At 42.5% G+C, this 25327-nt stretch overlaps 1 protein-coding gene across 1 annotated transcript; it reads right to left on the reverse strand.

The window, feature by feature from the left end:
- Positions 1-3221: 3221 nt before the first annotated feature.
- LOC117823235 (asialoglycoprotein receptor 1-like) lies at positions 3222-15364 on the reverse strand. Its single transcript, XM_034698350.1, has 7 exons — positions 15229-15364; positions 12224-12316; positions 9824-10039; positions 6576-6803; positions 3949-4103; positions 3762-3865; positions 3222-3540 (listed from the first exon to the last, which is right to left on the reverse strand). The coding sequence occupies exons 1-7, from the start codon at positions 15302-15304 to the stop codon at positions 3387-3389; spliced, it is 1026 nt and encodes a 341-aa protein (XP_034554241.1). The 5' UTR covers positions 15305-15364; the 3' UTR covers positions 3222-3386.
- Positions 15365-25327: the final 9963 nt, after the last annotated feature.

Here is a 25327-nt window from a genome sequence, read left to right on the forward strand (position 1 = left end):
GCTGGAGTCCAGCACGTCTGTATCAGCTGGAGTCCAGATCATCTGCAGCAGGAGGACGTCTACGGCAGCTCAGAGGAATCTACGAGACAATGGAGCTCAGGGACTCCAGAAAGGTCTATGGTTAGTAACTTTACTGGGACAGGCAGAGTTAAAGTAAGTGATGAGGGGGTTGGGGGGAAGAGGGTGAGCTAGGATCCCAGTGTGTCAGTGTGCCAGTTCCCCCGGCAGTCTAAGCCTATAGCAGCATAACTAAGACCTGGTCCAAGCCTGATCCAGCTCTAACTATAAGCTTTGTCAAAAAGGAAAGTTTGAAGCCTACTCTTAAAAGTAGAGAGGGTGTCTGCCTCCCGGACCCTGACTGGTAGATGATTCCAAAGGAGAGGGGCCTGATAACTGAAGGTTCTACCTCCCACACTACTTTTAGAGATTTTAGGTACGATGAGCAGGCCTGCATGTTGGGAGCGTAGAGTTCTAGAGGGGTAATAGGGAACTATGAGCTCTTTAAGATACGAGGGTGCTTGATTTTTTTTTATTTTTTTTTTATTTTTTTAAGGGCTTTGTAGGTTAAAAGAAGGATTATGGCCTTTAGAAAAAGTGTTTTTTTTGTAGGTGGGGTTGTGCACTATTAGGCCCCTGTGGCGCAGCCTAAGCATTTTCCCCTTTACATTACTTTTACTTTTGTACTTTAAGTTGTAGTGAAACCAGAACTTTTACACTTTTGAGTAAAAAGCTTGAGTTGATACTTCAACTTCTACAGAAGTCTTTTTAAACCCGAGTATTTCTACCTGAGTAATGAATGTGAATACTTTTGACACCTCTGTGGAATAGAATGGAAGGGAATGGAATAAATTAGAATACAATGGAAGGGAACAGAACAGAATAAACTTTATTTGTCCAAAAATCTCAACTTCAAAGTAAAATCACACAATGACCTGAATTACAAACAAGAACTCATTCAAAAACAAGAGTCCTGAGCATCATCACAGTAAATATGATTCATAAACAAAGATACCAGATTTAACAGTTGTTATTGAATTGTTACAGATGGAGGTAGTCTGTGACCTCCAGGGCTCCTAACGAGCCCATCATTGAGAGCACCTGCCCTCAGTGCACCCAGCTGGAACTCGTCAGCCTGGCTGCTCAATAACAGGAGTTGTTGTCCCTCAGTTTGATGTGTGCAACAGAGAAGACAACACCTTCAGATGGCTTCTCTGGGTTCTGTGTGAAGAGTGTTGATGAACGAGAGTGTGTATGTTTTGTGGGTGTGTTGTGGAGAAAAGAGGGTGACAAAGAGAATTAAAAAGAGGTTTGATCTCTCAGGTTTGGGCCATTTCCAAGTTTGTCTACTCATTTGTAGTAGACTCAGTGGGTGGCTGTGGAGTTTTACACCTCCACCTTTTAGTTCCCAAAGGCCTTACATGTGTTGTTTATAAGGGTTTCAGTTTCTTTTTGTTAGTGTCCCGGTCCATGACCTCTGTCCTTCATGTCATGCGACTTGCAGACCCGTAACAGTATTTTAAAGAGTTGTAATTAAAAAAACAGGATTCTTTTATAAACAGTTTGAATTAAAACGTAACAGAACGTGGGTCACTTACATATTTACAGAAAATTCAGTTCATAGATGAAGAAATCTCTTACAAAGCCTCTATTGGGACACTTTTTTCTACAGACACTTTTGATAATAATGCATTTTATTTATAGGCGCCTTTCTTGGCACTCAAGGTCACCTTACAACATTAAAAACAAACAGAGTTTAAATAACAAACAGGAAATAAAACACAAATTAAAAAGGTTTGAAGTGGATGGACAGAGGAGTTGTGGTCAGATGGAGTAAGCCAGTTTAAACAGATGGGTTTTGAGTTTGGATTTAAAATGTGGGAGTGAGTCAGTGTTGCAGAGGTCAGATGGGAGAGAGTTCCAGTGCGGCTGAAGGCTCTGGTCCCCATGGTAACAAGGCGAGCAGGGGGGACAGTGAGGTGGATGGAGGAGGAGGATCTGAGGGTACGGACGGGTGTGGCAGTATGGAGGAGGTCAGAGAGATATGGAGGGGCGAGGTTGTGTTTGGATTTGAAGGTGAGGAGAAGTATTTTGTAGTTGATCCGGTGTGTGATGGGGAGCCAGTGGAGCTGTTGCAGGATGGGTGTGATGTGGTGGATGGAGGCGGTGCGTGTGATGATACGGGCGGCTGAGTTTTGAACCAGTTGTAGTTTATGGAGGGTTTTGTGTGGGAGGCCAAACAGAAGGGAGGTGCAATAGTCCAAGCGGGAGGTGACGAGGCTGTGAACAAGAATGGCCGTGGAGTGGGGAGTGAGTGAAGGACGGAGGTGGAAGTAGGCGGACCGGGTGACGTGGTTGATATGGGAGGTGAAGGAGAGGGTGCTGTCGAGGATGACACCCAGACTCTTAACCTGAGGGGAAGAGGGGCGAGTTGTCGATGGGAATAGAGAAGTTATGGAGTTTGTTTAATGTAGATTTTGTGCCAATTAGAAGAAGTTCAGTTTTATTGCTGTTTAATTTGAGGAAGTTTGAGGTGAACCAAGATTTTATTTCAAGGAGACAATCAGTGAGGGAAGAAGGTGGAAGTGAGGAGTCAGGTTTAGTGGAGAGGTGGAGCTGGGTGTCATCCGCGTAGCAGTGGAAGTGAATATGATGTTTACGGAAGATGTGACCAAGGGGGAGGAGGTAGATGATGAACAGCAGGGGCCCCAGGACAGAGCCCTGGGGCACACCTGTGGTGACGGGGACTGGATGGGAGGTGGTGTTAGTCTGAAGCCCTGACCATTTCATTTATTTTACTTTTAATGGGACCATCACACCTTGTCGAAGAAGACTTGAAACTTGAGATTGAGATGAAGGAAATGTTTACTGAGATAAAATCAGCTGAGAAGTCGGATCATTTTCTATGTAATTAACGTCTTCTGTCGCCCCCTGCTGGCCTTTGGAAAGAATGCAGGTTTAGTTCATTACTGCGTCCCTTTCTTTTGTAACAAAGTATGAACAAATGAGTACACACAAAACAAATTATAAAAACCAATTATTGATAAAGATAAGACATAAAAGAACTTAAAATCAACAACTACAATTTTTTTTTTAAAGCTATATTTTTGGCCTTTTTGCCTTTTACTTATAGGACAGCTGAAGAGAGACAGGAAATGTGGGGAGTAGAGAGAGGGGGAAGACATGCAGGAAATGGTCAACCGGCCGGGAATCGAACTGGCGACCCCTGCAACGAGGACTAAAGCCTCTGTATGTGGGGCGCTTAGACCGCCAGGCCACCAGCGCCCCAACAATTACAATTTCTAAAAGGTACTTGAATTTGGACGCTTTATACATTTGTGTGTGTGTGGTTGAGGGAGAATGATTGCATGTGTGTTTGTTGTGTGACATCATTTTTCAGGTAAGACAAAGTCAAGATCTATTTCACAAATCCAGCGCTTCTGCTCGTAACAGTTGGTAGGGCGCCACAAGTTTCGTTCAGTACATACACATCCTCTGTAAGAACCCAAGGGTGTCGGAGACGTGTAGTATTGAATCCAGTTTCTACAAAACAGCACACAACAAGGAAACAGTGCATTAGTATTTTGAGGATCAACATTTCTTCCAGGAGTTTGGTCCTGCTCAAGATTTCTGTCTGTAGTGTTTAACTCATGGTGGATTAATGCTGTGTCTGTAAATGCTAACACTAAAGTGTATACCCACTAATGTGCAGGGAATTGCTGCCATGCAAATACATTGATAGATTAATAAAAAGGTATTCTCACGTATAAACAAGTGGGCTTCCATCCACCCATGTCCACATCCAAACGGAGTTCTTTGTTTGGCCAATCAAGCCAATCCATTTGCTACCAAATCGAGGAACAACTCTCTGTGGGACAACAACAAAAATATAGTGGTCAGTGAGGTCGACAATAAGTGAACTAGCAGTTTATCAGGCTTCTATAAGCATACCTCCTCATATGCATCACTCAGAGTCACCAAATGAGCTCCTTGTCTCTCACAGTCCAGTTCGGCCTCCTCCCACGTCCCCATCCTGGTGGACACCTTGTAACAGCTGAATGGGTGTTGCTGCCATCCTGATGGACAGTTTGAGGGTTTTGGTTTGGCTGAGGAACAAGCACAGGACACATCAGGACAAAGTGAGAGTTCATGGAACAGGACAGATCAGTATACAGGACAGGGAAAAGGAAGGAGGAACAAGAGTAGACGGAGTCCAAGAGAGGACGAGTCAGAGTCAGAAGAGTCAGAGTCAGAAGAAGAAGAAGAAGAGACAGAAGAAGAAGAAAAGTCAGAAGAAGAAGAAGAAGAAGAAGAAGAAGAAGAAGAAGAGACAGAAGAAGAAGAAAAGTCAGAAGAAGAAGAAGAGACAGAAGAAGAAGAAGAAGAGACAGAAGAAGAAGAAGAAGAAGAAGAGATAGAAGAAGAAAAGACAGAAGAAGAAGAAGAAGAGTCAGAAGAAGAAGAAGAAGAGTCAGGAGAAGAAGAGTCAGAAGAAGAAGAGTCAGAGTCAGAGTCAGAAGAAGAAGAGTCAGAAGAAGAAGAAGAAGAAGAAGAGTCAGAAGAAGAAGAAGAAGAAGAAGAAGAAGAAGCAGAAGAAGAAGAAGAAGAAGAAGAGTCAAAAGAAGAAGAAGAAGAAGAAGAAGAAGAAGGTGAAGAAGAAGAAGAAGAAGAGTCAGGAGAAGAAGAGTCAGAAGAAGAAGAGTCAGAGTCAGAGTCAGAAGAAGAAGAAGAAGAAGAAGAAGAAGAAGAAGAAGAAGAGTCAGAAGAAGAAGAAGAAGAAGCAGAAGAAGAAGAAGAAGAAGAGTCAAAAGAAGAAGAAGAAGAAGAAGAAGAAGAAGAGTCAGAAGAAGAAGAAGAGTCAGGAGAAGAAGAGTCAGAAGAAGAAGAGTCAGAGTCAGAGTCAGAGTCAGAGTCAGAAGAAGAAGAAGAAGAAGAAGAAGAAGAAGAAGAAGAAGAAGAAGAAGAAGAAGAAGAAGAAGAAGAAGAAGAAGAAGAAGAAGAAGAAGAAGAAGAAGATGCACTTAGGGAGAGATGTCAAAGTGAGGACGCTGCCATCAACCAGCGCACCCCAAGCAGTTGGGGGGTTCGGTGCCTTGCTCAAGGGCACATCTGCAGTGCCCAGGCAAGTGAACCAGCACCTCTCCAGCCACCAGTCCACTTGCCAAACTTAGACTGAGCTACTGCCGCCCCCAAATGCAAAGATTGTATAAAAATGGACGTAGTATCCGTGACGTCACACATCTGTTTCTGAAGACCTGTTTTGAAGGCGATCGTCCGGGGGGAAGCCATATTGGAAACGCTGAACTCAACCTAACTTTGTCCGAGCTAGTGTGAGGTAAAGAGGCGGGCCTTTAGCCTTTTTTGCTAACAGCTACAGGGTATCTCCCTGTCAATCAAGTCAGCCACGCCCTTATTTGGGCAAAAGTTGTACGTTTAATATTTTCAAAAATAACGAGTTATTAAAAACTTCACCTCATGTACAGTGTGTGCTTCTTTCGTCTTCTTTGAATGGGTGTGTATGTGGTTTCCGGTGTTTCTGCAGCCAGCCTCTAGTGGACACTCGAGGAACTGCACTTTCAGCATGAGCTTCATATTTTAAGACCAGAGGTTGCCGCTTGGTTAAATCTTCACATCAGCTGTTAGTCCTTTGCATTAAAAGGACCAGCAGATGTGGTTCAGACATCTGATAAGAACGCCTCCTGAGCGCCACCTTTAGGAGGTTTTGTCCAACTAGTAGGACATGTGCCAAAAGTAGACCCTGGGAGTGTCTCAAAACTCCTCAGGTGGATCTGGAAAACACTCTCTGGGTCAACAACCAGGAACGGATTTGTGTACTTATTACATCATTTGCTTTAACTCTTCCTGTCCCATTAAAGTTACTAACCATAGACCTTTCTGAAGTCCCTGAGCTCCCTTGTCTCGTAGGTTCCTCTGAGCTGCCGTAGACTTGCTGGACTTGGCAATCAGCTTCTACTACTCGTCTCATCACTATCACTGCTCCCACTTTCTTATTCTCCTCTATCCCTCTTTCCAGACCCAACTCGGTCTCAGCAGATGTGTGTCTAACATGAGTCTGGTCCTGCTGGAGGTTTCTGCCTGTTAAAGGAAGTTTGTCCTCTCCTCTGTAACTAGCTAAATACTGCGATGTGCAATGCTCATGGTGGATTAAGGTGGGGTCAGACTGAGTCTTACCCTGTCTTGGTGTTGGGTCTCTGTCCTTAATTTGACATAGAGTGGTCTAGACCTGCTCTGTTTGTAAAAGCGTCTAGAGATAACGTTTGTTGTGATTTGGCGCTATACAAATAAAGATTGATTGATTGGTTATAGGAGTGATCCAGGGGAGAAACGGGAGGGGTTCAAACAGGAAACAAGAGCAGACCCAAATAGGCAACAACACTTCAGAAACACTGCCAAAAAAATGCAACCAGCAACTGACAGTATTTGTAAGCGACTTCCCCAAAAACCAACACTCAAGGTCGCTTTGAAAGGTTCTCCTGTCCTCTATTCTAAAACTTGTGTCCAAAGGATCTGGAGCCACAAACCAACAGATCTTAATTGATGAAAGAAAACAAACTCACCAGTTGGTGGCTTTCCCAGAAGTTCCTGGAGTGCAATGTACCCATCCTGCAATGCATCCTTCTCTTTGACCAAGCGTTTGATAGTGGCCTCTTTGTTGTTGTTATCTTCAGACAGCCGATCATTGTCCAGGATGAGTTGATCTCTTTCTGAAGTAAGGTCTCTGATTTGATCTGCAGACATCACGTTGGGATTGCTGGTTGGGTTGTTGCACTTGATAGTACTGACAACTGAAGGGAACAGGAAAAGAAAAGCATGTAACGGTGTTTTTAGCTGTTTACAACATGTCCCAGATTATGAGGTGCTTCACTGATTGGCTGCCTGGATGTTGAAGGCAGAGGAGGAAAAACACCAATCACGGCGAAGACTCCAGATGAGCTTAAGCAGGTATCAAGCCACATGTGTCTTTCAGTAAAATGTAAATATCATCACAAAGTGCTGACATCGCCACATCTTGCAGATCCTCCACAAAGGAAAGCTGTTTGCATTCATCATGAGTGAAGACCTTGCAATGACTCCACACGGTGCAGGATGTTTACTGGCACCTTACAGGAGGACCAAAAATACATCAGCTACATCCCACATGGCAAAATTGGTCTGGCATGGCTCTGGCCCACACTACACTTCGACTCAACCAACATACTGAAAGAATGACGGCCCTTAAGTGGTGAGCTTAATCACAAGCTCAACCTTAATCGGCCCAGATGCGGCATGGACAGACCTGGGCCACATAAACCAAGCCACAATCGGGCCAGATGTGGCATACCATCATATAAACAAACCCACCATTGCCAGACCTGGTCCACATCCAGTTGACATACCACTTGCCATGCCAGCAGTCAGCCAGCTTGACGCCAGATCTGGCCCAGACCTATCGGACCAATTTTGCTATGTGGGATGTTGCATCAACAGGAATAATAATAATAATACATTTTATATAGAAGCGCCTTTCAAAGCACTCAAGGTCACTTTACAAGTTAAAATGAGACAGTGCAATTAGACAGGGAATGCAGTTTGAAACAGATGAGTTTTGAGTTTGGATTTGAAGAGGGGTAGTGAGTCGGAGTTACGGATGTCTGGTGGGAGTGAGTTCCAGATTTGGGGAGCAGAGCGACTGAAAGCTCTGCTCCCCATGGTGCTGAGACGGGCAGGGGGCACAGAGAGGTGGAGGACCTGAGGGAGCGAGAGGGGGGTGACGATGTGGAGGAGATCAGAGAGATACGGAGGGGAGAGGTTGTGGATGGCCTTGAATGTGTACAGGAGGATTTTGAAATTAATTCTGAGTTTGACCGGGAGTCAGTGGAGCTGCTGGAGGACAGGGGTGATGTGGTGAGAGGAGGGGGTTCTGGTGATGATGCAGGCTGCAGAGTTCTGGACCAGTTGAAGTTTATGGAGGGATTTGTGAGGGACACCGAAGAGGAGTGAGTTACAATAATCGATACGGGAGGTGACGAGACTGTGGACCAGGATAGCAGTGGTGTGAGCGGTGAGAGAGGGGCGGAGACGGTTGATGTTGCAGAGATGGAAGTATGCAGACCGGGTTATTTTATTGATGTGAGAGTTGAAAGAAAGTGAGCTGTCGAGGATGACACCCAGACTCTTTAACCTGAGGGGAGGGGGACACTGTGGAGCTGTCGATGGAGAGGGAGAAACTGTCGGCTTTGGATAGGGTGGACTTAGTACCTATAAGGAGGAGTTCTGTTTTATTGCTGTTGAGTTGAAGGAAGTTGGAGGTGAACCAGGACTTGATCTCAGAGAGGCAGAGGGTGAGGGAGGAGGGTGGGAGAGTGGAGTCAGGTTTGCTGGAGATGTAGAGCTGGGTGTCATCCGCGAAGCAGTGGAAGTGTATGCCGAATTTGTGGAAGGTATTGCCGAGTGAGAGAAGGTAGGTGATGAAGAGGAGGGGCCCCAGGACAGAGCCCTGGGGCACACCTGAAGTGACGGGGGAGGGTTGAGAAGTGAAGGACTTGAGTTGGATGAACTGAGTGCAGCCTGTGAGGTAGGAGTGAAACCAGTGCAGGAAGCTGTTTGCGTCCCTGTATCCCTCCATTCGTGCAAAGTTGGTGACGACATAAGAGCCGGGATTTTAAAGGGGAACTGTTTGCATTCATCACGAGTGAAGACCTTGCAATGACTCCACACAGTGCAGGATGTTTGGCACCCACAGGAGGACAAAGTGACGAATACATCTGAACTGAAAGTAAAAATCGTCCCCACAAAGGGAAGGTGATCTTCCTACGTCTGTGCAACAAAAATACATCAGCTGCATGTTTCATCAGCCCGGTGATGCAGCAACAGGAAGCTGTTTGTTGAAATAATGAGACTTTTTGGAAAGAACATTCTTTAATCACTGGAATGAGATGATGTAAACAAAACAATCTATCAGACTGATTCTTTTATTTTTGGGGTATTTTTGTGTTGATTTGATGAAACAGCAGAATAGAGACAGCAAAGTGTCGTAGCCACTCTTACAAGATTTATTTGATGGTGGATCTTTCCAAATAAATCACACACGTATGCACATACCACTACTAATAAGTACCATGATGACACACAGTACTTCCTTTTATAATCTAACATCCTTCATCTTAAGTATTTAAAGCTTTGAAACCATTCTGACTCTTATTTTCTTCCTCCGCTCTAAACTATTCAGGCTGACGGTTGTGATTTAACCACAGAAACTTCCCATCGCACGCCTGTTTTCATCCTGTTTATTTCCTGTCATCAACACACACCAGTTGTGTCACAGCCTGATGCAATTTCATGTGATTTGAGGACAAGTGGGAAACATAGAGGGAGAGCTGAGGCTTTAAAACATGTGTATATGTGATAGATAGATTTTTTTGTGAAATAAGACAGTTAGTGACAAGTAATTTAAATTCATTGTTAAATGTCATTACTGAAAATTCATAAAAAGGTAAAAATGTTAATAACTTATGATGTGATATGTGTCCTAAAAGAAGTTAAATACTTTAAAAACGTGTTAAAAACATTTAAATGTTATCAGTAATGTTATCTGTGCTCTACTTGTTCGGTCTTTGATGAATAGTGCTCATGATTGGTTGATCATGCCTGTCATGACCGGAAGTGAGAGCTTTTGACGTTGATGCTTCATTCCCGGTGAAGCTGCCAGAGAGGAAGCATCGTGTCTGTGTTTATTTACTTATTTACCCCTTAACAGGGCACAACATATAAAGGATCTGCAGCCACAAACCAACAGATTTGAATTGATAAAAGAAAACACACTCACCGGTTGGTGGCCTTCGCGGCGGTTTCGGTTTCCTCCTCTGGAGTTCAATGTTCCTATCATGCAACAAATTCTTGTCTCTGACCAAGCCTCTGATTACGAGATCTTTGTAGCTATTCTCTTGAGACAGTCGATCTCTTTCTGAAATAAGCTCTATGAGTTGATCTGCAGACATCATGTTGGAATTGTTGGTTGTGTTGTACTTGTTAGTACCGCCAACTGAAGGGAACAGGAAAAGAAAAGTAGTTTAAAGGTCCCATGTCAAAGTATTTGTCCCAGTCGTCCTTTAAAGGTGACATATCATGCAAAATGGACTTTTTAATGGTTCTCTACCTGAAATATGTGTCCCTGTCTACAAACCCCCCGAGAATGAAAAGACTCCATTCTGCCCCTGTTTTGATTTCTACACCTTTCTGTAAATGTGTGCTGAAACGAGCCGTTTCAGACTTCAGTGTTTTTGTTACGTAACAACAATATCCGGTCTGTAACAGGAAGTCAGAGCTCGGAGCTTGTTCAGCCCATAGACTGTATAAAATACAACTCAACCCCTCCTCCGTTTTTCATTCCCTGCACTCATGTGTGCTAACAAGGAGCTTAGGAGGGAGGCATGCTAGTTGTAGGCTGTCTTAATAAACACAAAGGTCGCTTTGACTCCCCACGTCTGCAGATTTGAAGATCTAGTGGAGGATTTTTATTTGTCATGGATAAGTGCTAGCGCTAGTTAGCATAGCTACATAGCTACATGTCGTAGCTGTAGCTGTGTACCAAGACACACGTCTACATACTGACAAATAAAACAACAAGAAACACTAAATCTGTGACCAATCCTTCAGAAAGGTCCTGCTGCCTTTCTGGTAGAGGTCGGTTTGACTCCCCACGTCTGCAGATTTGAAGATTTAGTGGATGATTTTCATTTATCATGGAAAAGTGCTAGCGCTAGTTAGCATAGCCACATAGCTACATGTTCGTAGCTTTGTACCAAGACACACGTCTACATACTGACAAATAAAACAACAAGAAACACTAAATCTGTGACCAATCCTTCAGAAAGGTCCTGCTGCAGGCGCCTCTCCATCAGGATCATATTCTGGATCAGATTCAGAGGGTTGAATTAACGCGGTCCGTGAGCAGCCGTGTATATTCAGCCAACATGTAAACATTAGATCAACGTGCTGGACAGCCGAGGCACATCCACATCCTGAGGGGGCGTGGTCAGAGAGAAAACAGAGTGTTCTGAGGAGGGCTGAAGAAGAGGGTTTTTCAGGCAGACCAGAATCTGATTTCAAAGTGTTTTTATGAGCATAAACTTTAAAGACATGTTTTGGGGACCTCTTAGACCAATATATGTTGATGAAAAAAGCCTGATATGTCACCTTTAAGTAAGGTTTTGAATTCAGTAGCAAAAAAACATCACACATTCAGCCTCTGTGGAGGATGTGGTGCCTCTAACTTTATTATGAGGCGCTTCACTGATTGGCTGCCTGAATGTTGAATGCAGAGGTGGAAAAGCACCAAAACTATCCCAATGAGCACAAAGTGACTGACACTAGTGATTAGACCGTGTAGCTTTGACGTGAAGGTGGAAAGTGTGAAGAAAATCATGTATTATGCTTTTATATTATCATTATGATTCTCTATATACATATATGTGTGTTACATGTTGTTCAGAGAGACTGAGCAAGAGTGTACAGAGGTCAGATTCCGACCTCTGATAAGACACATCTGGTGTTTAAGAGTCTCAGTCTACTTGCAACATTTTGGGATGTATACAGAAGTTCCCGTGTCATCATTTATGCTGTGCACATATGTCCATATATAGATATGTTCGAGCAATGTTCTTCTCTCTGGGGATGGAACCACCTTACACGGCGGGCTCATCCTCCAAACCTTTGTATGTACATCTTTCAACATATACATGTGAACGAATCAGCAGGATGCAAGGAGGGGCTATGATGGGGATATAAGCCTGTACTTTTGGATATGTGTTCAATGAGAAGTGTACATTCATACTTGAAGTATAGCGCTCATTCACTTGCAAGTAAAGCTATCGAAAAGACTCTACTCTCCTGTCGTCTCTCCACCGCTGGCCCACCAGTCAGAGGTGTTTTAAGAGCGTATTTTTCTGACAGAAAGACCCGTCCATGCCAAAGCAGTTGAGTGATACCTAAGAGCTCAGTGGTTAGTGGAGCGTCTTGAGTTTGCAGGTTTAGGGTTGTGGTCTCAAAGCCCAAGCTTTGACTGACTCACTGATATGTATTCATTTTAACAGCAAAATATGAAATCTGACTTTTAAAATGTCATGAACACGTGTCTGATATTCTTTCTTGTTCTGTTCTGTTGTTTTCCTGGTGTGTTTGTTGTGATGGGGGGATGAGGAGCGTTGGGGGGGGGCTGATTACTCACCAGAGTTCAGTCGAAGTGCGACATTAAGAGTTGCCTGTACGATGCACAGCACGCCAAAGCTGACTATCACTAACCAGAGGATGTTTGACCCTCCTACAGGTGAGAAAAAAAACAACACACACAGTCAAACAGAACTCTATCAGTCAGTTATTAAACAATGTCACACTATAAAATCAATGCACAAATGAATCATGTTTTTAATGTCTTATTTTGTTCATATACATGGATTAGAATGGAAGACAATGGATTGGAATTGATCTGCTTTCTCTGATTTACTATTCTTTAAATCTAAAAGTTTTACAGTGATGTTGTTTTCTGCTTCAGCTACATGTATAGAAGATGAAACTGGAGCGTTAGGTCGTTCTGTTTTTGTTGTTGCAGACATTCGAGCACATCGATACCAAGAGGAAGTGGCTAAATTTAAAGATCTCTGAGAAAATTCCAACAAACACTGATGGTGTGAGATTTGCAGAAGGTGAAACCTCCCACTTGATGGAGTCTTTCTTGATTTTGCTGCATCAAATTTTTATATTTTTAGGAGTTGCTTCTGCTATAAGCTAAATTTGAACGGAGACATTTCACCATCAACATGATTATAATAATAATAATAATACATTTTATTTATATAGTGCTTTTCAAAAACTCAAAGACACTGTACAATTGTTAAAATCAATACAAGCACAAAAAACAAATAACAAATAACAGATCAAACAAAACAACACAACAGTACAATCACAAATGAAAAGCTAACTTAAAAAGGTGAGTTTTAAAAAGAGATTTGAAAGCCGAAGGGTCAGAGCAGTTTTGGATATGGGAGGGGAGTGAGTTCCAGAGGGTGGGGGGCGGCTACTGAGAAGGCTCTGTCCCCCCAGGTTCGGTGCTTGGTTCTGTGAGGTGGAGACAGGAGGTTGGCGTGTGAGGAGCGCAGGTTACGGGAAGGAGTGTGATGGTGGAGGAGGTCAGTGAGGTAGGAAGGGGCCTGGTGGTGGAGGAGGTCAGTGAGGTAGGAAGGGGCCTGGTGGCGGAGGAGGTCAGTGAGGTAGGAAGGGGCCTGGTGGCGGAGGAGGTCAGTGAGGTAGGAAGGGGCCTGGTGGTGGAGGAGGTCAGTGAGGTAGGAAGGGGCCTGGTTGTGGAGGAGGTCAGTGAGGTAGGAAGGGGCCTGGTGGCGGAGGAGGTCAGTGAGGTAGGAAGGGGCCTGGTGGTGGAGGAGGTCATTGAGGTAGGAAGGGGCCTGGTGGCGGAGGAGGTCAGTGAGGTAGGAAGGGGCCTGGTGGTGGAGGAGGTCAGTGAGGTAGGAAGGGGCCTGGTGGTGGAGGAGGTCAGTGAGGTAGGAAGGGGCCTGGTGGTGGAGGGCTTTGTGGGTGAGGAGGAGGAGGATTTTAAACTGTATGCGGTAGGTAGGGGACGGGGAGCCAATGAAGATGTTGGAGGATGGGGGTGATTTTTTGAATGTATTGCAGTTTATGGAGGACTTTGGATGATGTGCCGTACAGGATGCTGTTACAGTAATCTAAATGGGATGTGATGAATTCACAGTGACAATGACTTATCAATTTTATTTGAATAGTGATTCTGAATTTGATGAAGCTGGTTTGGGGAAGCTTATAAGGGGATCTGCTGTAACTCCTTGGCACCACGAACTTGTGTGTTTGAATGCATCTTTAAGCAGATTTGCATCTTTCAGTGATTTACAGGTATTTGTATATTTCCACAAATATGTATCATAATGGGAGAACATTCATGGAGACATTTTAAAATAAACACAAGATATATAAAATGCATGACTACGGAAGAGGATTAGGGCCACTGGAAAAAAAAAAATTAAAGTCAATTTTTTTTTTTTTATTATTATTATTCTGAGGTTAAAGTGAGAATTCTGACTTTATTCTCAGAAGTCAGAATTCTGAGAATAAAGTCAGAATTCCGACTTTAATCTCATAATTCTCACTTTAATCTCAGAATTCTCACTTTAATCTCATAATTCTCACTTTAATCTCAGAATTCTGACTTTAATCTCAGAATTCTGACTTTATTCTCAGAATAATAATTAAAAAAAATTTTCACCTTAATTTTTTTTTACAGTGGCCCTTATCCTCTTCCGTACATGACAGATTAGATTAAATGAGATGTATTAATCACTACTACAGGAGACCTGAAGGATAAATAATGGATGATATAATAATAATAATAAAAACATCACATTAAAAATGTTTACTCAGGATAATTGCACAGCAAGACTGCAGCGATATATATTAGATTAGATTAGATTATAAATCTTTATTGTCCCCAAGGGGCAATTTGTGTCGCAACAGCAGTCCACACATCCTATACATACAAGCAATACAGACAACAACAAACACAAGTTCACAAATCAATTCAAGTACATATCTATATAACTTAAACCCTGTGGATGACATCATTCTTCCTGTGCATGAGACCAAGGTAAGGTCCTACAGCGTGTTTAAAAACCCAACAGCTGAGGGCACAAATGATCTAAGATATCAGTTTGATCTTGCCCTCCTAGTATAAGTGAACCTCCTCCCTGTTGGCAAAAGTCTAAACTCTTATAAAGGGGGTGGTGAGGGTCTTCAAGGATGGCTTTTGCCTTCTGAGTGGCTCTCACTTGATAGAGATGACCAAGATTATTAAGATTAGTGCCAATGATCTTTCGGCAGACTTTGACAATATAACCCAGCCTGTTTTTATTAAAAATGCTGAGGTTACCAAACCAAGAGGTCACTGTAAAGTTAAAATAGACTCAATAAAAGATGAAGTGATCTATAATGTATGATATATGAATGTATGAATAAGAATTAAAGTTAAGACACATGAAATATGTTCTGAATTTAAAAATATACATCATTTAAATATGATTGAGTGTCGATGTAATTTTGCCAAAACTTTGTCATTAAAAAAAGCAACAAGATGTAGATTTAAGAAATGTTTGTTTTAACAGTAAGAGGACAGAAACTGAGAGAAAAAAGGATGATACAGTGATCTCTAACCTGAACAGCATTTCTCTCTCTGCCTCGTATCCTTCCTCTCTCTGGCGGGTGAGTTGACATAGAGTTGACTCTCCATTCTCTCTCCAGTTATTAAAGACAGAAGGAACTGTGGTGCTCTATAAACCCTCTCTGTTAGCCTCCCTCCTGGGCTTTGATGGTGATGGTGAAGTCTTCGTTCCCTTTTTATCTCAACTGATGATGATGATGATGCAATGCAGCAATGAGGGGTTGTGTCACCAACCACTAAAGCTGTATCCGTTCAAAGTTTGTGACGACATAAGAGCCGGGATTTTAAATAAATCTGAAGAATTGAGTATTCAAAAAATTCAGTTTTAACTACAGTGCTTATTATTTACTTTTTTTAAGTTATATTTTAGGGCTTTTTTTGCCTTTTATTTTATAGGACAGCTGAAGAGAGACAGGAAATGTGGGGAGTAGAGATTCGTGGAGGACATGCAGTAAATGGTCAACCGGCCAGGAGCCGAACCGGCAACCTCTGCGACGAGGACTGTAGCCTCTATACATGGGACGCTTAGACCGCTAGGCCACCGGTGCACGCTGGAGGAGACGAAGGCATGGACCAGTTTTTCTGCATAAGGGAGAGAGAGTGAGGGGCGGAGTTTAGAGATGTTTCTGACGTGGTAGACGGATGTTTTATAGATATTTGTGGTGTAGGCCTCAAAGGTGAGGTGAGGGTCAATTTTGACACCCACATTTGTGGCTATGCATGAGAGGTGAATGTTTTGGCCTGTAAAGGTTATGGTGATGATTGGAGATGACTGGGTCTGGTGGGAGGAGGTACCAACTAAAAGGGCTTCAGTTTGGGTTTATCACAAAGTGCTGACACCGGTCCACCGACCCTTGCAGATCCTCCACAAAGGGGAGCTGTTTGCATTCATCAGGACTGAAGACCCTGCAATGACTCCACATGGTGCAGGATGTTTGGCACCCACAGGAGGACAAAGTGACGATAACACCTTGGCTGAAAATAAAAATCGTCCCCACAAAGGGAAGGAGAACTTCCACCGTCTGTGCTACAAAAATACATCAGCCATGTGATGCAGCAACGGGAAGCTGTTCGATGAAATATTGAGACATTTTGGAAAGTACAGTCTTTAATCTGGGGAATGTGATGATTTAAACAAAACCTTTTATTTAACATTTTATCCTTTTTTCTTGAGCTGGCACTCACCAACTTGGCAACTGTTTTTTTGGATAAATGCAGGGCTTATAAAACTGTAAAGACATAATACATCTTCTTGCAGGTGGACTTGTTTGCCTTAGTAGCTCATATAGAGGATTCAGGTTTAAAGGTGACATATCATGCAAAATTGACTTTTTAATGGTTCTCTACCTGAAGTATGTGTCCCTGTCTACAAACCCCCCCGAGAATGAAAAAAATCCATTCTGCCCCTGTTCTGATTTCTCCACCTTTCTGTAAATGTGTGTGAAACCAGCCGTTTCAGACTTCAGTGTTTTTGTTACGTCACAACAATATCCGGTCTGTAACAGGAAGTCAGAGCTCGGAGCTTGTTCAGCCCATAGACTGTATAAAATACAACTCAACCCCTCCTCCGTTTTTCATTCCCTGCACACATGTGTGCTAACAAGGAGCTTAGGAGGGAGGCATGCTAGTTGTAGGCTGTCTTAATAAACACAGAGGTCAGTTTGACTCCCCACGTCTGCAGATTTGAAGATCTAGTGGATGATTTTTATTTGTCATGGATAAGTGCTAGCGCTAGTTAGCATAGCTACATAGCTACATGTCGTAGCTGTAGCTGTGTACCAAGATACACGTCTACATGCTGACAAATAAAACAAGAAACACTAAATCTGTGACCAATCCTTCAGAAAAGGTCCCGCTGCCTTTCTGGTAGAGGTCTGTTTGACTCCCCACGTCTGCAGATTTGAAGATCTAGTGGATGATTTTTATTTATCATGAATAAGTGCTAGCACTAATTAGCATAGCCACATAGCTACATGTTCATAGCTATAGCTGTAGCTGTGTACCAAGACACACGTCGACATACTGATAAATAAAACAACAAGAAACACTAAATCTGTGACCAATGGTTCAGAAAGGTCCTGCTGCAGGCGCCTCTCCGTCAGGATCAGATTCAGAGGGTTGAAGTAACGCGATCTGTGAGCAGCCGTGTATATTCAGCCAACATGTAAACATTAGATCAACGTGCTGGAGAGCCGAGGCACATCCACTTCCTGAGGGGGCGTGGTCAGAGGGAAAACAGAGTGTTCTGAGGAGGGCTGAAGAAGAGGGTTTTTCAGGCAGACCAAAATCTGATTTCAAAGTGTTTTTTTTTAGCATAAACTTTAAAGACATGTTTTGGGGACCTCTTAGACCAATATATGTTGATGAAAAAAGCGTGATATGTCACCTTTAATTTCTGTTTCATATTCAGCTTAAAAAACTCCTCACTGAAGCTCAAAGTGAGACACACATTTTGCTGCATATCTAACCCCCGCAGTGGAAAGTGAACCCACCACAGATCAAAGTCAAGTCTCTGTTGGTCAGAGGAAATGGAAACAGTTCTGTACAGCTGAACACGTGTCCTCCGCCAACCACAACAGACACACGAGCATCACCTCCATCTCAGCTACTGTGCAACCAGACACTCAGGGTCGATACTTTCAGTTTGCTGACACATGTGAGACCCGTGAGGTGGTCCTCCTGCTCCTGTTGGGTGTTGAATCTAAATCCTGTGTGTTGGAGAATGGCTTGGTTGACTGGATCCGTGGTGCTGCTGTTGGTGTCTTTGTGTGTCTGGTCTGCAGAGGACAGAGGTAAGTGGACAGCTTTTAAATCGACGGCTTCATTTGACATTTTTCATTCGCTGTCTCTGCAAAATGTGGCCTCTGCTGGACCTCACTGAGTATCATCACAGTCTTTACTTTAGAGTAGAGCTTCTGTAAATATTAAGTTAATTAAACTTGTTTCATTTATTTGTCTAATTCCTTTCTGCTAGAAAGCTCTGGATGAATTTGGAATATAAAAAGCCTGAAGTGTTGAAAGAGAGCTGGAAATTCTCAAAACGAGTCTGATGTTAATAAATCGTCTCAACATTCAGAAATCTACATTCAGGGACGCTGGTGGCCTAGCAGCCTAAGCGCTCCACATACAGAGGCTGAAGTCCTCATTGTAGAGGTCGTCGGTTCAACTCCCGGCCGGTCGACCATTTCCTGCATGTCGTCCCCCTCTCTCTCTACCCCCCACATTTCCTGTCTCTCTTCAGCTGTCCTGTCACAAAAGGACGAAAAAAGCCCAAAAATGTAACTTAAAAAAGAAAAGAAAACCAGATAAATTGTTTTTAAGAATCAAAAGGAAAATAATAAGAATATAATAAGACTTTTTATTTATATAGAACTTTTCAAAACAGGGTTACAAAGTGCATGACACATTAAAGGAAATAAAACAATGTTGGAAGAAAAAAAATCTGAAATATAACATTTAAAAAAATGATAGAATAAAATGATAAAATCCTGGCAGTGATTCTGTTTAAAAAGAAGAATAAAAACCTCTGGATTAAAACACGCTCAGAGGACATCTCCTGTGAAAGCACATGGATTTTTCAAAGACAGAAAAGGACGCTCATCTTTGTTCCTCAGCCTCGAGTGTGGGAATATTGCATTTCAAAATAATGCAATTAATGTTTAGAGCAAAATCAAAGTCACCTTCATACTCAGTGCAAAGTTGTTTTCATTTGAAGAGAGTCGGTATGATTTAAGAAGTGTTAACTGCACAGGAAAGGTAGCCTATTAAAAGGAGACGTGTTTCTATTGTTGGGGATACTGTGCTCAGTTTGGACTGAGTGTTTTCTTAACTTTAGACTGAATTTCTGTTCAATCCACTTGGAAAGAAGTCACTTGGGAGTATTCAAAGTGAGCCCAAAGAAATATGCATCCAGTTGGCTATTCTCTGTGCATCTGAGCCCTTTGTGGAGCTCATCATGCATCTGTTATCGACTAATCTGGACTAACGCATGTGAGAGCTGCATGGAAATTAAAGGGGACATATCACGCTTTTTTCATCAATATATATTGGTCTAAGAGGTCCCCAAAACATGTCTTTAAAGTTTATGCTCAAAAAAACACTTTGAAATCAGATTTTGGTCTGCCTGAAAAACCCTCTTCTTCATTCCTCATCAGAACACTCTGTTTTCCCTCTGACCACGCCCCCTCCGGAAGTGGATGTGCCTCGGCTCTCCAGCATGTTGATCTAATGTTTACATGTTGGCTGAATATACACGGCTGCTCAGAGATCACGTTACTTCAACCCTCTGAATCTGATCCTGACGGAGAGGCGCCTGTAGCAGGACCTTTCTGAACGATTGGTCACAGATTTAGTGTTTCTTGTTGTTTTATTTATCAGTATGTAGACGTGTGTCTTGGTACACAGCTACGAACATGTAGCTATGTGGCTATGCTAACTAGCGCTAGCACTTATCCATGATAAATAAAAATCATCCACTAGATCTTCAAATCTGCAGACGTGGGGAGTCAAACCGACCTCTGCCAGAAAGGCAGCAGGACCTTTTATGAAGGATTGTTCACAGATTCTGTGTTTCTTGTTGTTTTATTTGTCAGTGTGTAGATGTGTGTCTTGCTACACAGCTACAGCTACGACATGTAGCTATGCTAACTAGCTCTAGCACTTTTCCATGACAAATAAAAATCATCCACTAGATCTTCAAATCTGCAGACGTGGGGAGTAAAACCGACCTCTGTGTTTATTAAGACAGCCTACAACTAGCATGCCTCCCTCCTAAGCTCCTTGTTAGCACACATGTGTGCAGGGAATGAAAAACGGAGGAGGGGTTGAGTTGTATTTTATACAGTCTATGGGCTGAACAAGCTCCGAGCTCTGACTCCGTGACAGACCGGATATTGTTGTTACGTAACAAAAACACTGAAGTCTGAAACGGCTCGTTTCACACACATTTACAGAAAGGTGGAGAAATCAGAACAGGGGCAGAATGGATTTTTTTCATTCTCGGGGGGTTTGTAGACATGCCAGGGACACATATTTCAGGTAGAGAACCATTAAAAAGTCAATTTTGCATGATATGTCACCTTTAAGGGACAACATTTGCTTGAATGACTTTGGCCTTCTGTTTGGGCCTTATGTTGCAACGCTGACTCAAACATATCTACCAGAAACATTTGTTTGTTTCTGGAGGAAAGTTCCTGCAGCAGGAGAGGAATCAGAAGTGGGTATAACTCAAAGTGCATCAAAGGAAACAAACGTCAGACTATGACAAACAGTTGGATTGATTATAAATCTATAAGAGGTCAAAGAGTGCAGCACAAGGCGGACTTATCTCTACTTCAACTCACACAACTCCACAGTGTCTCCAACCCAGTAAACCCAAAGTCCAGCGTAGAGCGGCTGAGTGAACGTGGTCTGGACTCTGTGCAGCAGAGTCATGGTTTCAGAGACGCTGTAGAAAGACAGAGTCCCTGCCCTGTGGTCCAGATACACCCCGATCCTGGAGGACCGAGGGCCTGTGAGTGACGTCTTCAGACCGTTGTGTCTGAAATAATACGCCATGTCGAAACATCCCAGACCCCAAGACCTGTCGCTGTTTCCAAACTCACTCTCGTTCCCTGTTCTGCTGATGTCTCTGTACGCAACAGACACTGACACTCCGCTGCTCCTCTCCACCTCCCAGTAACACCGCCCGCTCAGACTCTCTGCGCCCAGGACCTGGAGACAGTCACTGAACCTCTCTGGGTGACTGGAACACGTCTGCTCATCTCTCATCACTGTGGCTTTCCTGTTCCCGTGGGATAACTTCAGCCTTGTGTGAGCCGTGTTGGGATCCAGAGTGATCTCACGGGAGTACAGTAAGAACTCCTCTCTGGTTTCAGGCTCCGGTTGTGGCAGCAAAACATCCACATCGATCACCTCCTGCAGGATTTTCGGCCACTCCTCTTTGAGCATGTCCTCTAGTTTGACTCGGGCCTTTGACACGGCCGCTGTCACATCTTCAAAGTATCTCAGAGGATGTGTTTTGAAGCGGGGTAAGCCTGTAGGTTCAGGGAGATGTGACAGCAAACGGAAACGAAGCAGGAACTGGAAGTGTTCATGTGTGTGTGACAGCTTCTCCAGCTCAGAGTCCTTCGTCTTCAGCTCAGCCAGCTCCACTTTCAGCTTCCCTTCGAGCTCTTTGGCGCGGCTCATCTCAGTTTTCTGCTGGGATCTGATCTGCTCCTTCACTTCAGATATTCTTCTCTGAATAAGATTTACAAACCCAGAGAGAATCTCCTCGCTATCATTCACCGCTTTATCAGCAGAGTGATTCATCAAATCCATTTCCTGCTGAAGAGCTGTAACATCTCTCTCTCGGTCTGTCACTCTGAGTTGGATGTTCTGCCGTCTCATCCCGACCTCCCTGGACTTGCCCTTCCTTTCAGCAGCAGCTGAGACCGTGTCGTGGTCTTTGTGCTCATCCAAGGAGCAGAAGAGGCATATCATCTGCTGATCAGTGCGGCAGTAGATCTTCATCACCTCATCGTGACGAGAGCAGAACTTATCCTGCAGCTTGTCAGAGGGCTCGACCAGCTGGTGCTTCTCAAAGGCGGGGGATTCATAATGAGGCTGCAGGTGGAGCTCACAGTAAGAGACTCTGCACACGAGACAGGACTTGACTGCTTTCAGCTTTCTCTCAGAGCAGGAGTCACAGGCGACGTCTCCAGGTGAGGCGGGGTGAGCTGGAGCTTCTGGAAGTCTCGTCTTTTTCAGCTCTTCCACTAAATCAGCAAACATGACGTTCCTCACCACGACAGGCCTCGGTGTGAACGTCTGTTTGCACAGAGGGCAGCTGTAGAGATTCTCCTGATCCTCCCCATCCCAGCGGCTTTTGACACACTTCATGCAGAAGCTGTGCCCACAGGGAACGGTCACAGGGTCCTTCAGGACATCCAGACAGATCGAGCAGCAGAGTTTCTCCTGGATCAGCTGCAGTGCCATTTTTCCTTCAAAGTGAAAGTATAAACATGATATGAATATGTTCTCTGACAGGGAAGAGGGTGCGGGGAACAGGTTGTGCAACTTCCCAGTAAAAAGTGACTCAGTGTTTACCACGCAGCCTTTTGGACTTTAACTCCTTTCTGTCTCAGAAGCTGCAGAAAGGAACAAAGCTCCTGGCTGAGGAAATGTCTGGCCCAAAGAAAGCCATGCTCGTCTGTATTTCCAGGCATGAAACCAGATAGAGTGTGCCAACAGGTAACTTTAAGAGGGGCTGGCTGGAAGGTAGATTTTGTTCCCATTAGACAGGACCAGACTGGCAGATCTGGCCCTTTAAACATGAGTGAATGATTAACTGTGGTCTGCTGAGTGTCCCTGTTGGCATCTGTAGGCACAGAGTCGGCCTCCTATAGAGCTCGAGTTCAATCAGCTCCAATAACAGCTTTTCCTTGAACTAGTTAACCCTTTAGCTCCCTGCTCAACATCAACAACAACAACAACAACAACAACAACAACAACAACAACAACAACAACAACAACAACAACAACAACAACAACAACAACAACAACAGAGAGACAGAAAACAACAGCATTAGGGAAAATGATAAAAGGCTGAAGCAAGATAGAGGAAAGTAATATGAAATACTTACAAATAAAATTAAAATAATTCAATAAAATAAAATAATTCTGTAAAATAAATGAAATAAAATCAGTTTAATATCAAATAAAGTAATTACAATGAAATCAACACAGAAAAAATAAATAATAATTAAATAAAAAACGTAACATAATATAAGATAAACTGAAATAAAAATAGAAATGCTGCTAATGCAAGATAGAGGAAAGTAATATGAAATACTTAAAATTATTCAATAAGATAAATAAAATAAAATCAGATAAATATCAGAAGAATGAAATACATTGTTATAATAAAGTCAGTAAAATAAATTAAATTAACTTAAATGAGAGAAATACCATAAAAATATAAAAATTGTAACACAATATAAGATTAAATATAAATAAAAATAGAAATGATGCTAAAGCAAGATAGAGGAAAGTAATAATACATACTTCAAAATAAAAAAATAATTCAATAAAATCAATTAATTAAAATCAGATAAATACCAGAACATCAAATAGTCATTACAATAATATTATTAAAATCAGATAAATATCACAAAATAAAATAAAGTCATTACAAAAAAATCTTTAAAATCAGAAAAATATTAGAAAAATGATTGAATAAATAATTAAATAAATAAATTAGGTAACATAATATAAGATAAAATAAATCAAAAATAGAATTGATGCTAAAGCAATATAGAGGAAAGTACTAATATATACTTAAAAACAAAATAAAAGGATTCAATAAAATCCATAAAATAAAATTAGATAAATATCAGAAAAATAAAATAAAATAATTACACTAATCTCAAAAATATAAAATCAGATAAATACCAGGAAAAAATAAGTAAATAAAATTGTAACATAATATAAGATAAAATAAAAAATAGAAATGATGCTCATGCAGTATAGAGAAAAATACGAATTCATACTTAAAAATAAAATAAAATAATTCAATGTAATCTATAAAATAAAATCTGATTTATATCAGAAAAATAAAATAAAATAATTACAATAAAATAAAATCAGGTAAATACCAGAAAAAGGAAATAAAACAAAAATAAAAATGCCAAAATAATGTCAAGAATGCAGTCCAGGGCTGGAAAGAAATTACTCCAAATTGAAATCCAGATTTAAAAAAGTGAGTCTTAAGTTTACTTTTAAAAACACCCAGAGAGCTCGTTGTTTTAATGTCCAGAGGCAGAGAGTTCAGTTTAGAGACATAAAATAAAAACATGTGAGCTGCAGACACACTGCTCCATCTTTGCACTTGACTTCAGATGTCACTGTTTCTTTAAGAAGGCCTTTCAGTCTCCCTTTGACTGGATGATCCAGGTCTGACCTCTTCCATATTCCCTCCCTCCTGCTCCAGTTTCCTTGAAGTCCACACGTGGAGATTTAAATGCCCCCAGAGGCTCGTCGGTCAAGCTGTCCTGTGAAGTCTCCTACAACTTCAAGCTCTGTGACCAGCTGCATGTCTTCTGGCGTGTAGAAGAGGGCGCTGCGCTGACCGACCCCAGCAAGTACATCACCACAGTGAACGAGACGCTCACTAAAAGCCACACGAGAGACAGACAGGTGGTGGTGGAGATCCTCCACCTGACCCGAGAGGACAAGGGACGGTACCAGTGCACCGCTGAATGTGGGACTGAAGAGAGTGCAGTGGGACGTGTCTGTAACCTCATTGTCAGGGGTAAGAATCATGAGGCCTCTTTCAAGTAGGATGTGCTTTGATTATGACCTTTGACCTTTATTCACATCACTAAGAAGCTTTAGATGGACACTGACGCTCTGTTTTGTTTCCTGCAGGTTGATCTTCAGACTGAGATGCTTCCTGTCACAGACGCCCAAACGCCCTGAAAGCATCGTGTAGAAAGCCTTTTCTTTGTTCCTTTTTAAAGGAACGTTTCACCTTTTTTTGTCTCCTATCTTTCAACCTCTTGATGCTTCTTTTGTGCCTTTAATTTTGCAGTTTCACTGTTGATCATGTCTTCTGCTAAAATCAAGATTAATACTGACATGAGGGAATCATGTGGTTGATAAATTCACTCATTAAAGGTGACATATTATGCTCTTTTTCATCAACATATATTGGTCTAAGAGGTCCCCAAAACATGTCTTTTAAATCAGATTCTGGTCTGCCTGTAAACCCCCTCTTTTTCAGCCCTGCTCAGAACAGGCTGTCTTCTGTGTCTATGCCTTTAAATGAGAATGAGCTCTCTGACCACGCCCCCTCAGGAAGTGGGTGTGGCCTCGGCTGTCCAGCACGTTGATCTAATGTTTACATGTTGGCTGAATATACACGGCTGCTCACAGACCCGCGTTACTTCAACCCTCTGAATCTGATCCAGAATCTGATCCTGACGGAGAGGCGCCTGCAGCAGGACCTTTCTGAACCATTGGTCACAGATTTAGTGTTTCTTGTTGTTTTATTTATCAGCATGTCGACGTGTGTCTTGGTACACAGCTACCAACATGCAGCTATGTGGCTAT

This window comes from Notolabrus celidotus, chromosome 12, assembly GCF_009762535.1.
Source record: "Notolabrus celidotus isolate fNotCel1 chromosome 12, fNotCel1.pri, whole genome shotgun sequence".
Classification (NCBI taxonomy): domain Eukaryota; kingdom Metazoa; phylum Chordata; class Actinopteri; order Labriformes; family Labridae; genus Notolabrus; species Notolabrus celidotus.

Bases quoted from the DNA above. Each gene is read 5' to 3' on its own strand.
- LOC117823235 (XM_034698350.1), bottom strand. From the start codon at position 15,304: ATGGAGAGTCAACTCTATGTCAACTCACCCGCCAGAGAGAGGAAGGAT. The intron at 6,804-9,823 runs GTGAGTGTGTTT...TGTTCCCTTCAG, and splicing joins GCCGCGAAGGCCACCAACCG to TTGTCAGTACTATCAAGTGC. The intron at 3,541-3,761 runs GTGAGAATACCT...GCTGTTTTGTAG, and splicing joins GGAAGCCCACTTGTTTATAC to AAACTGGATTCAATACTACA.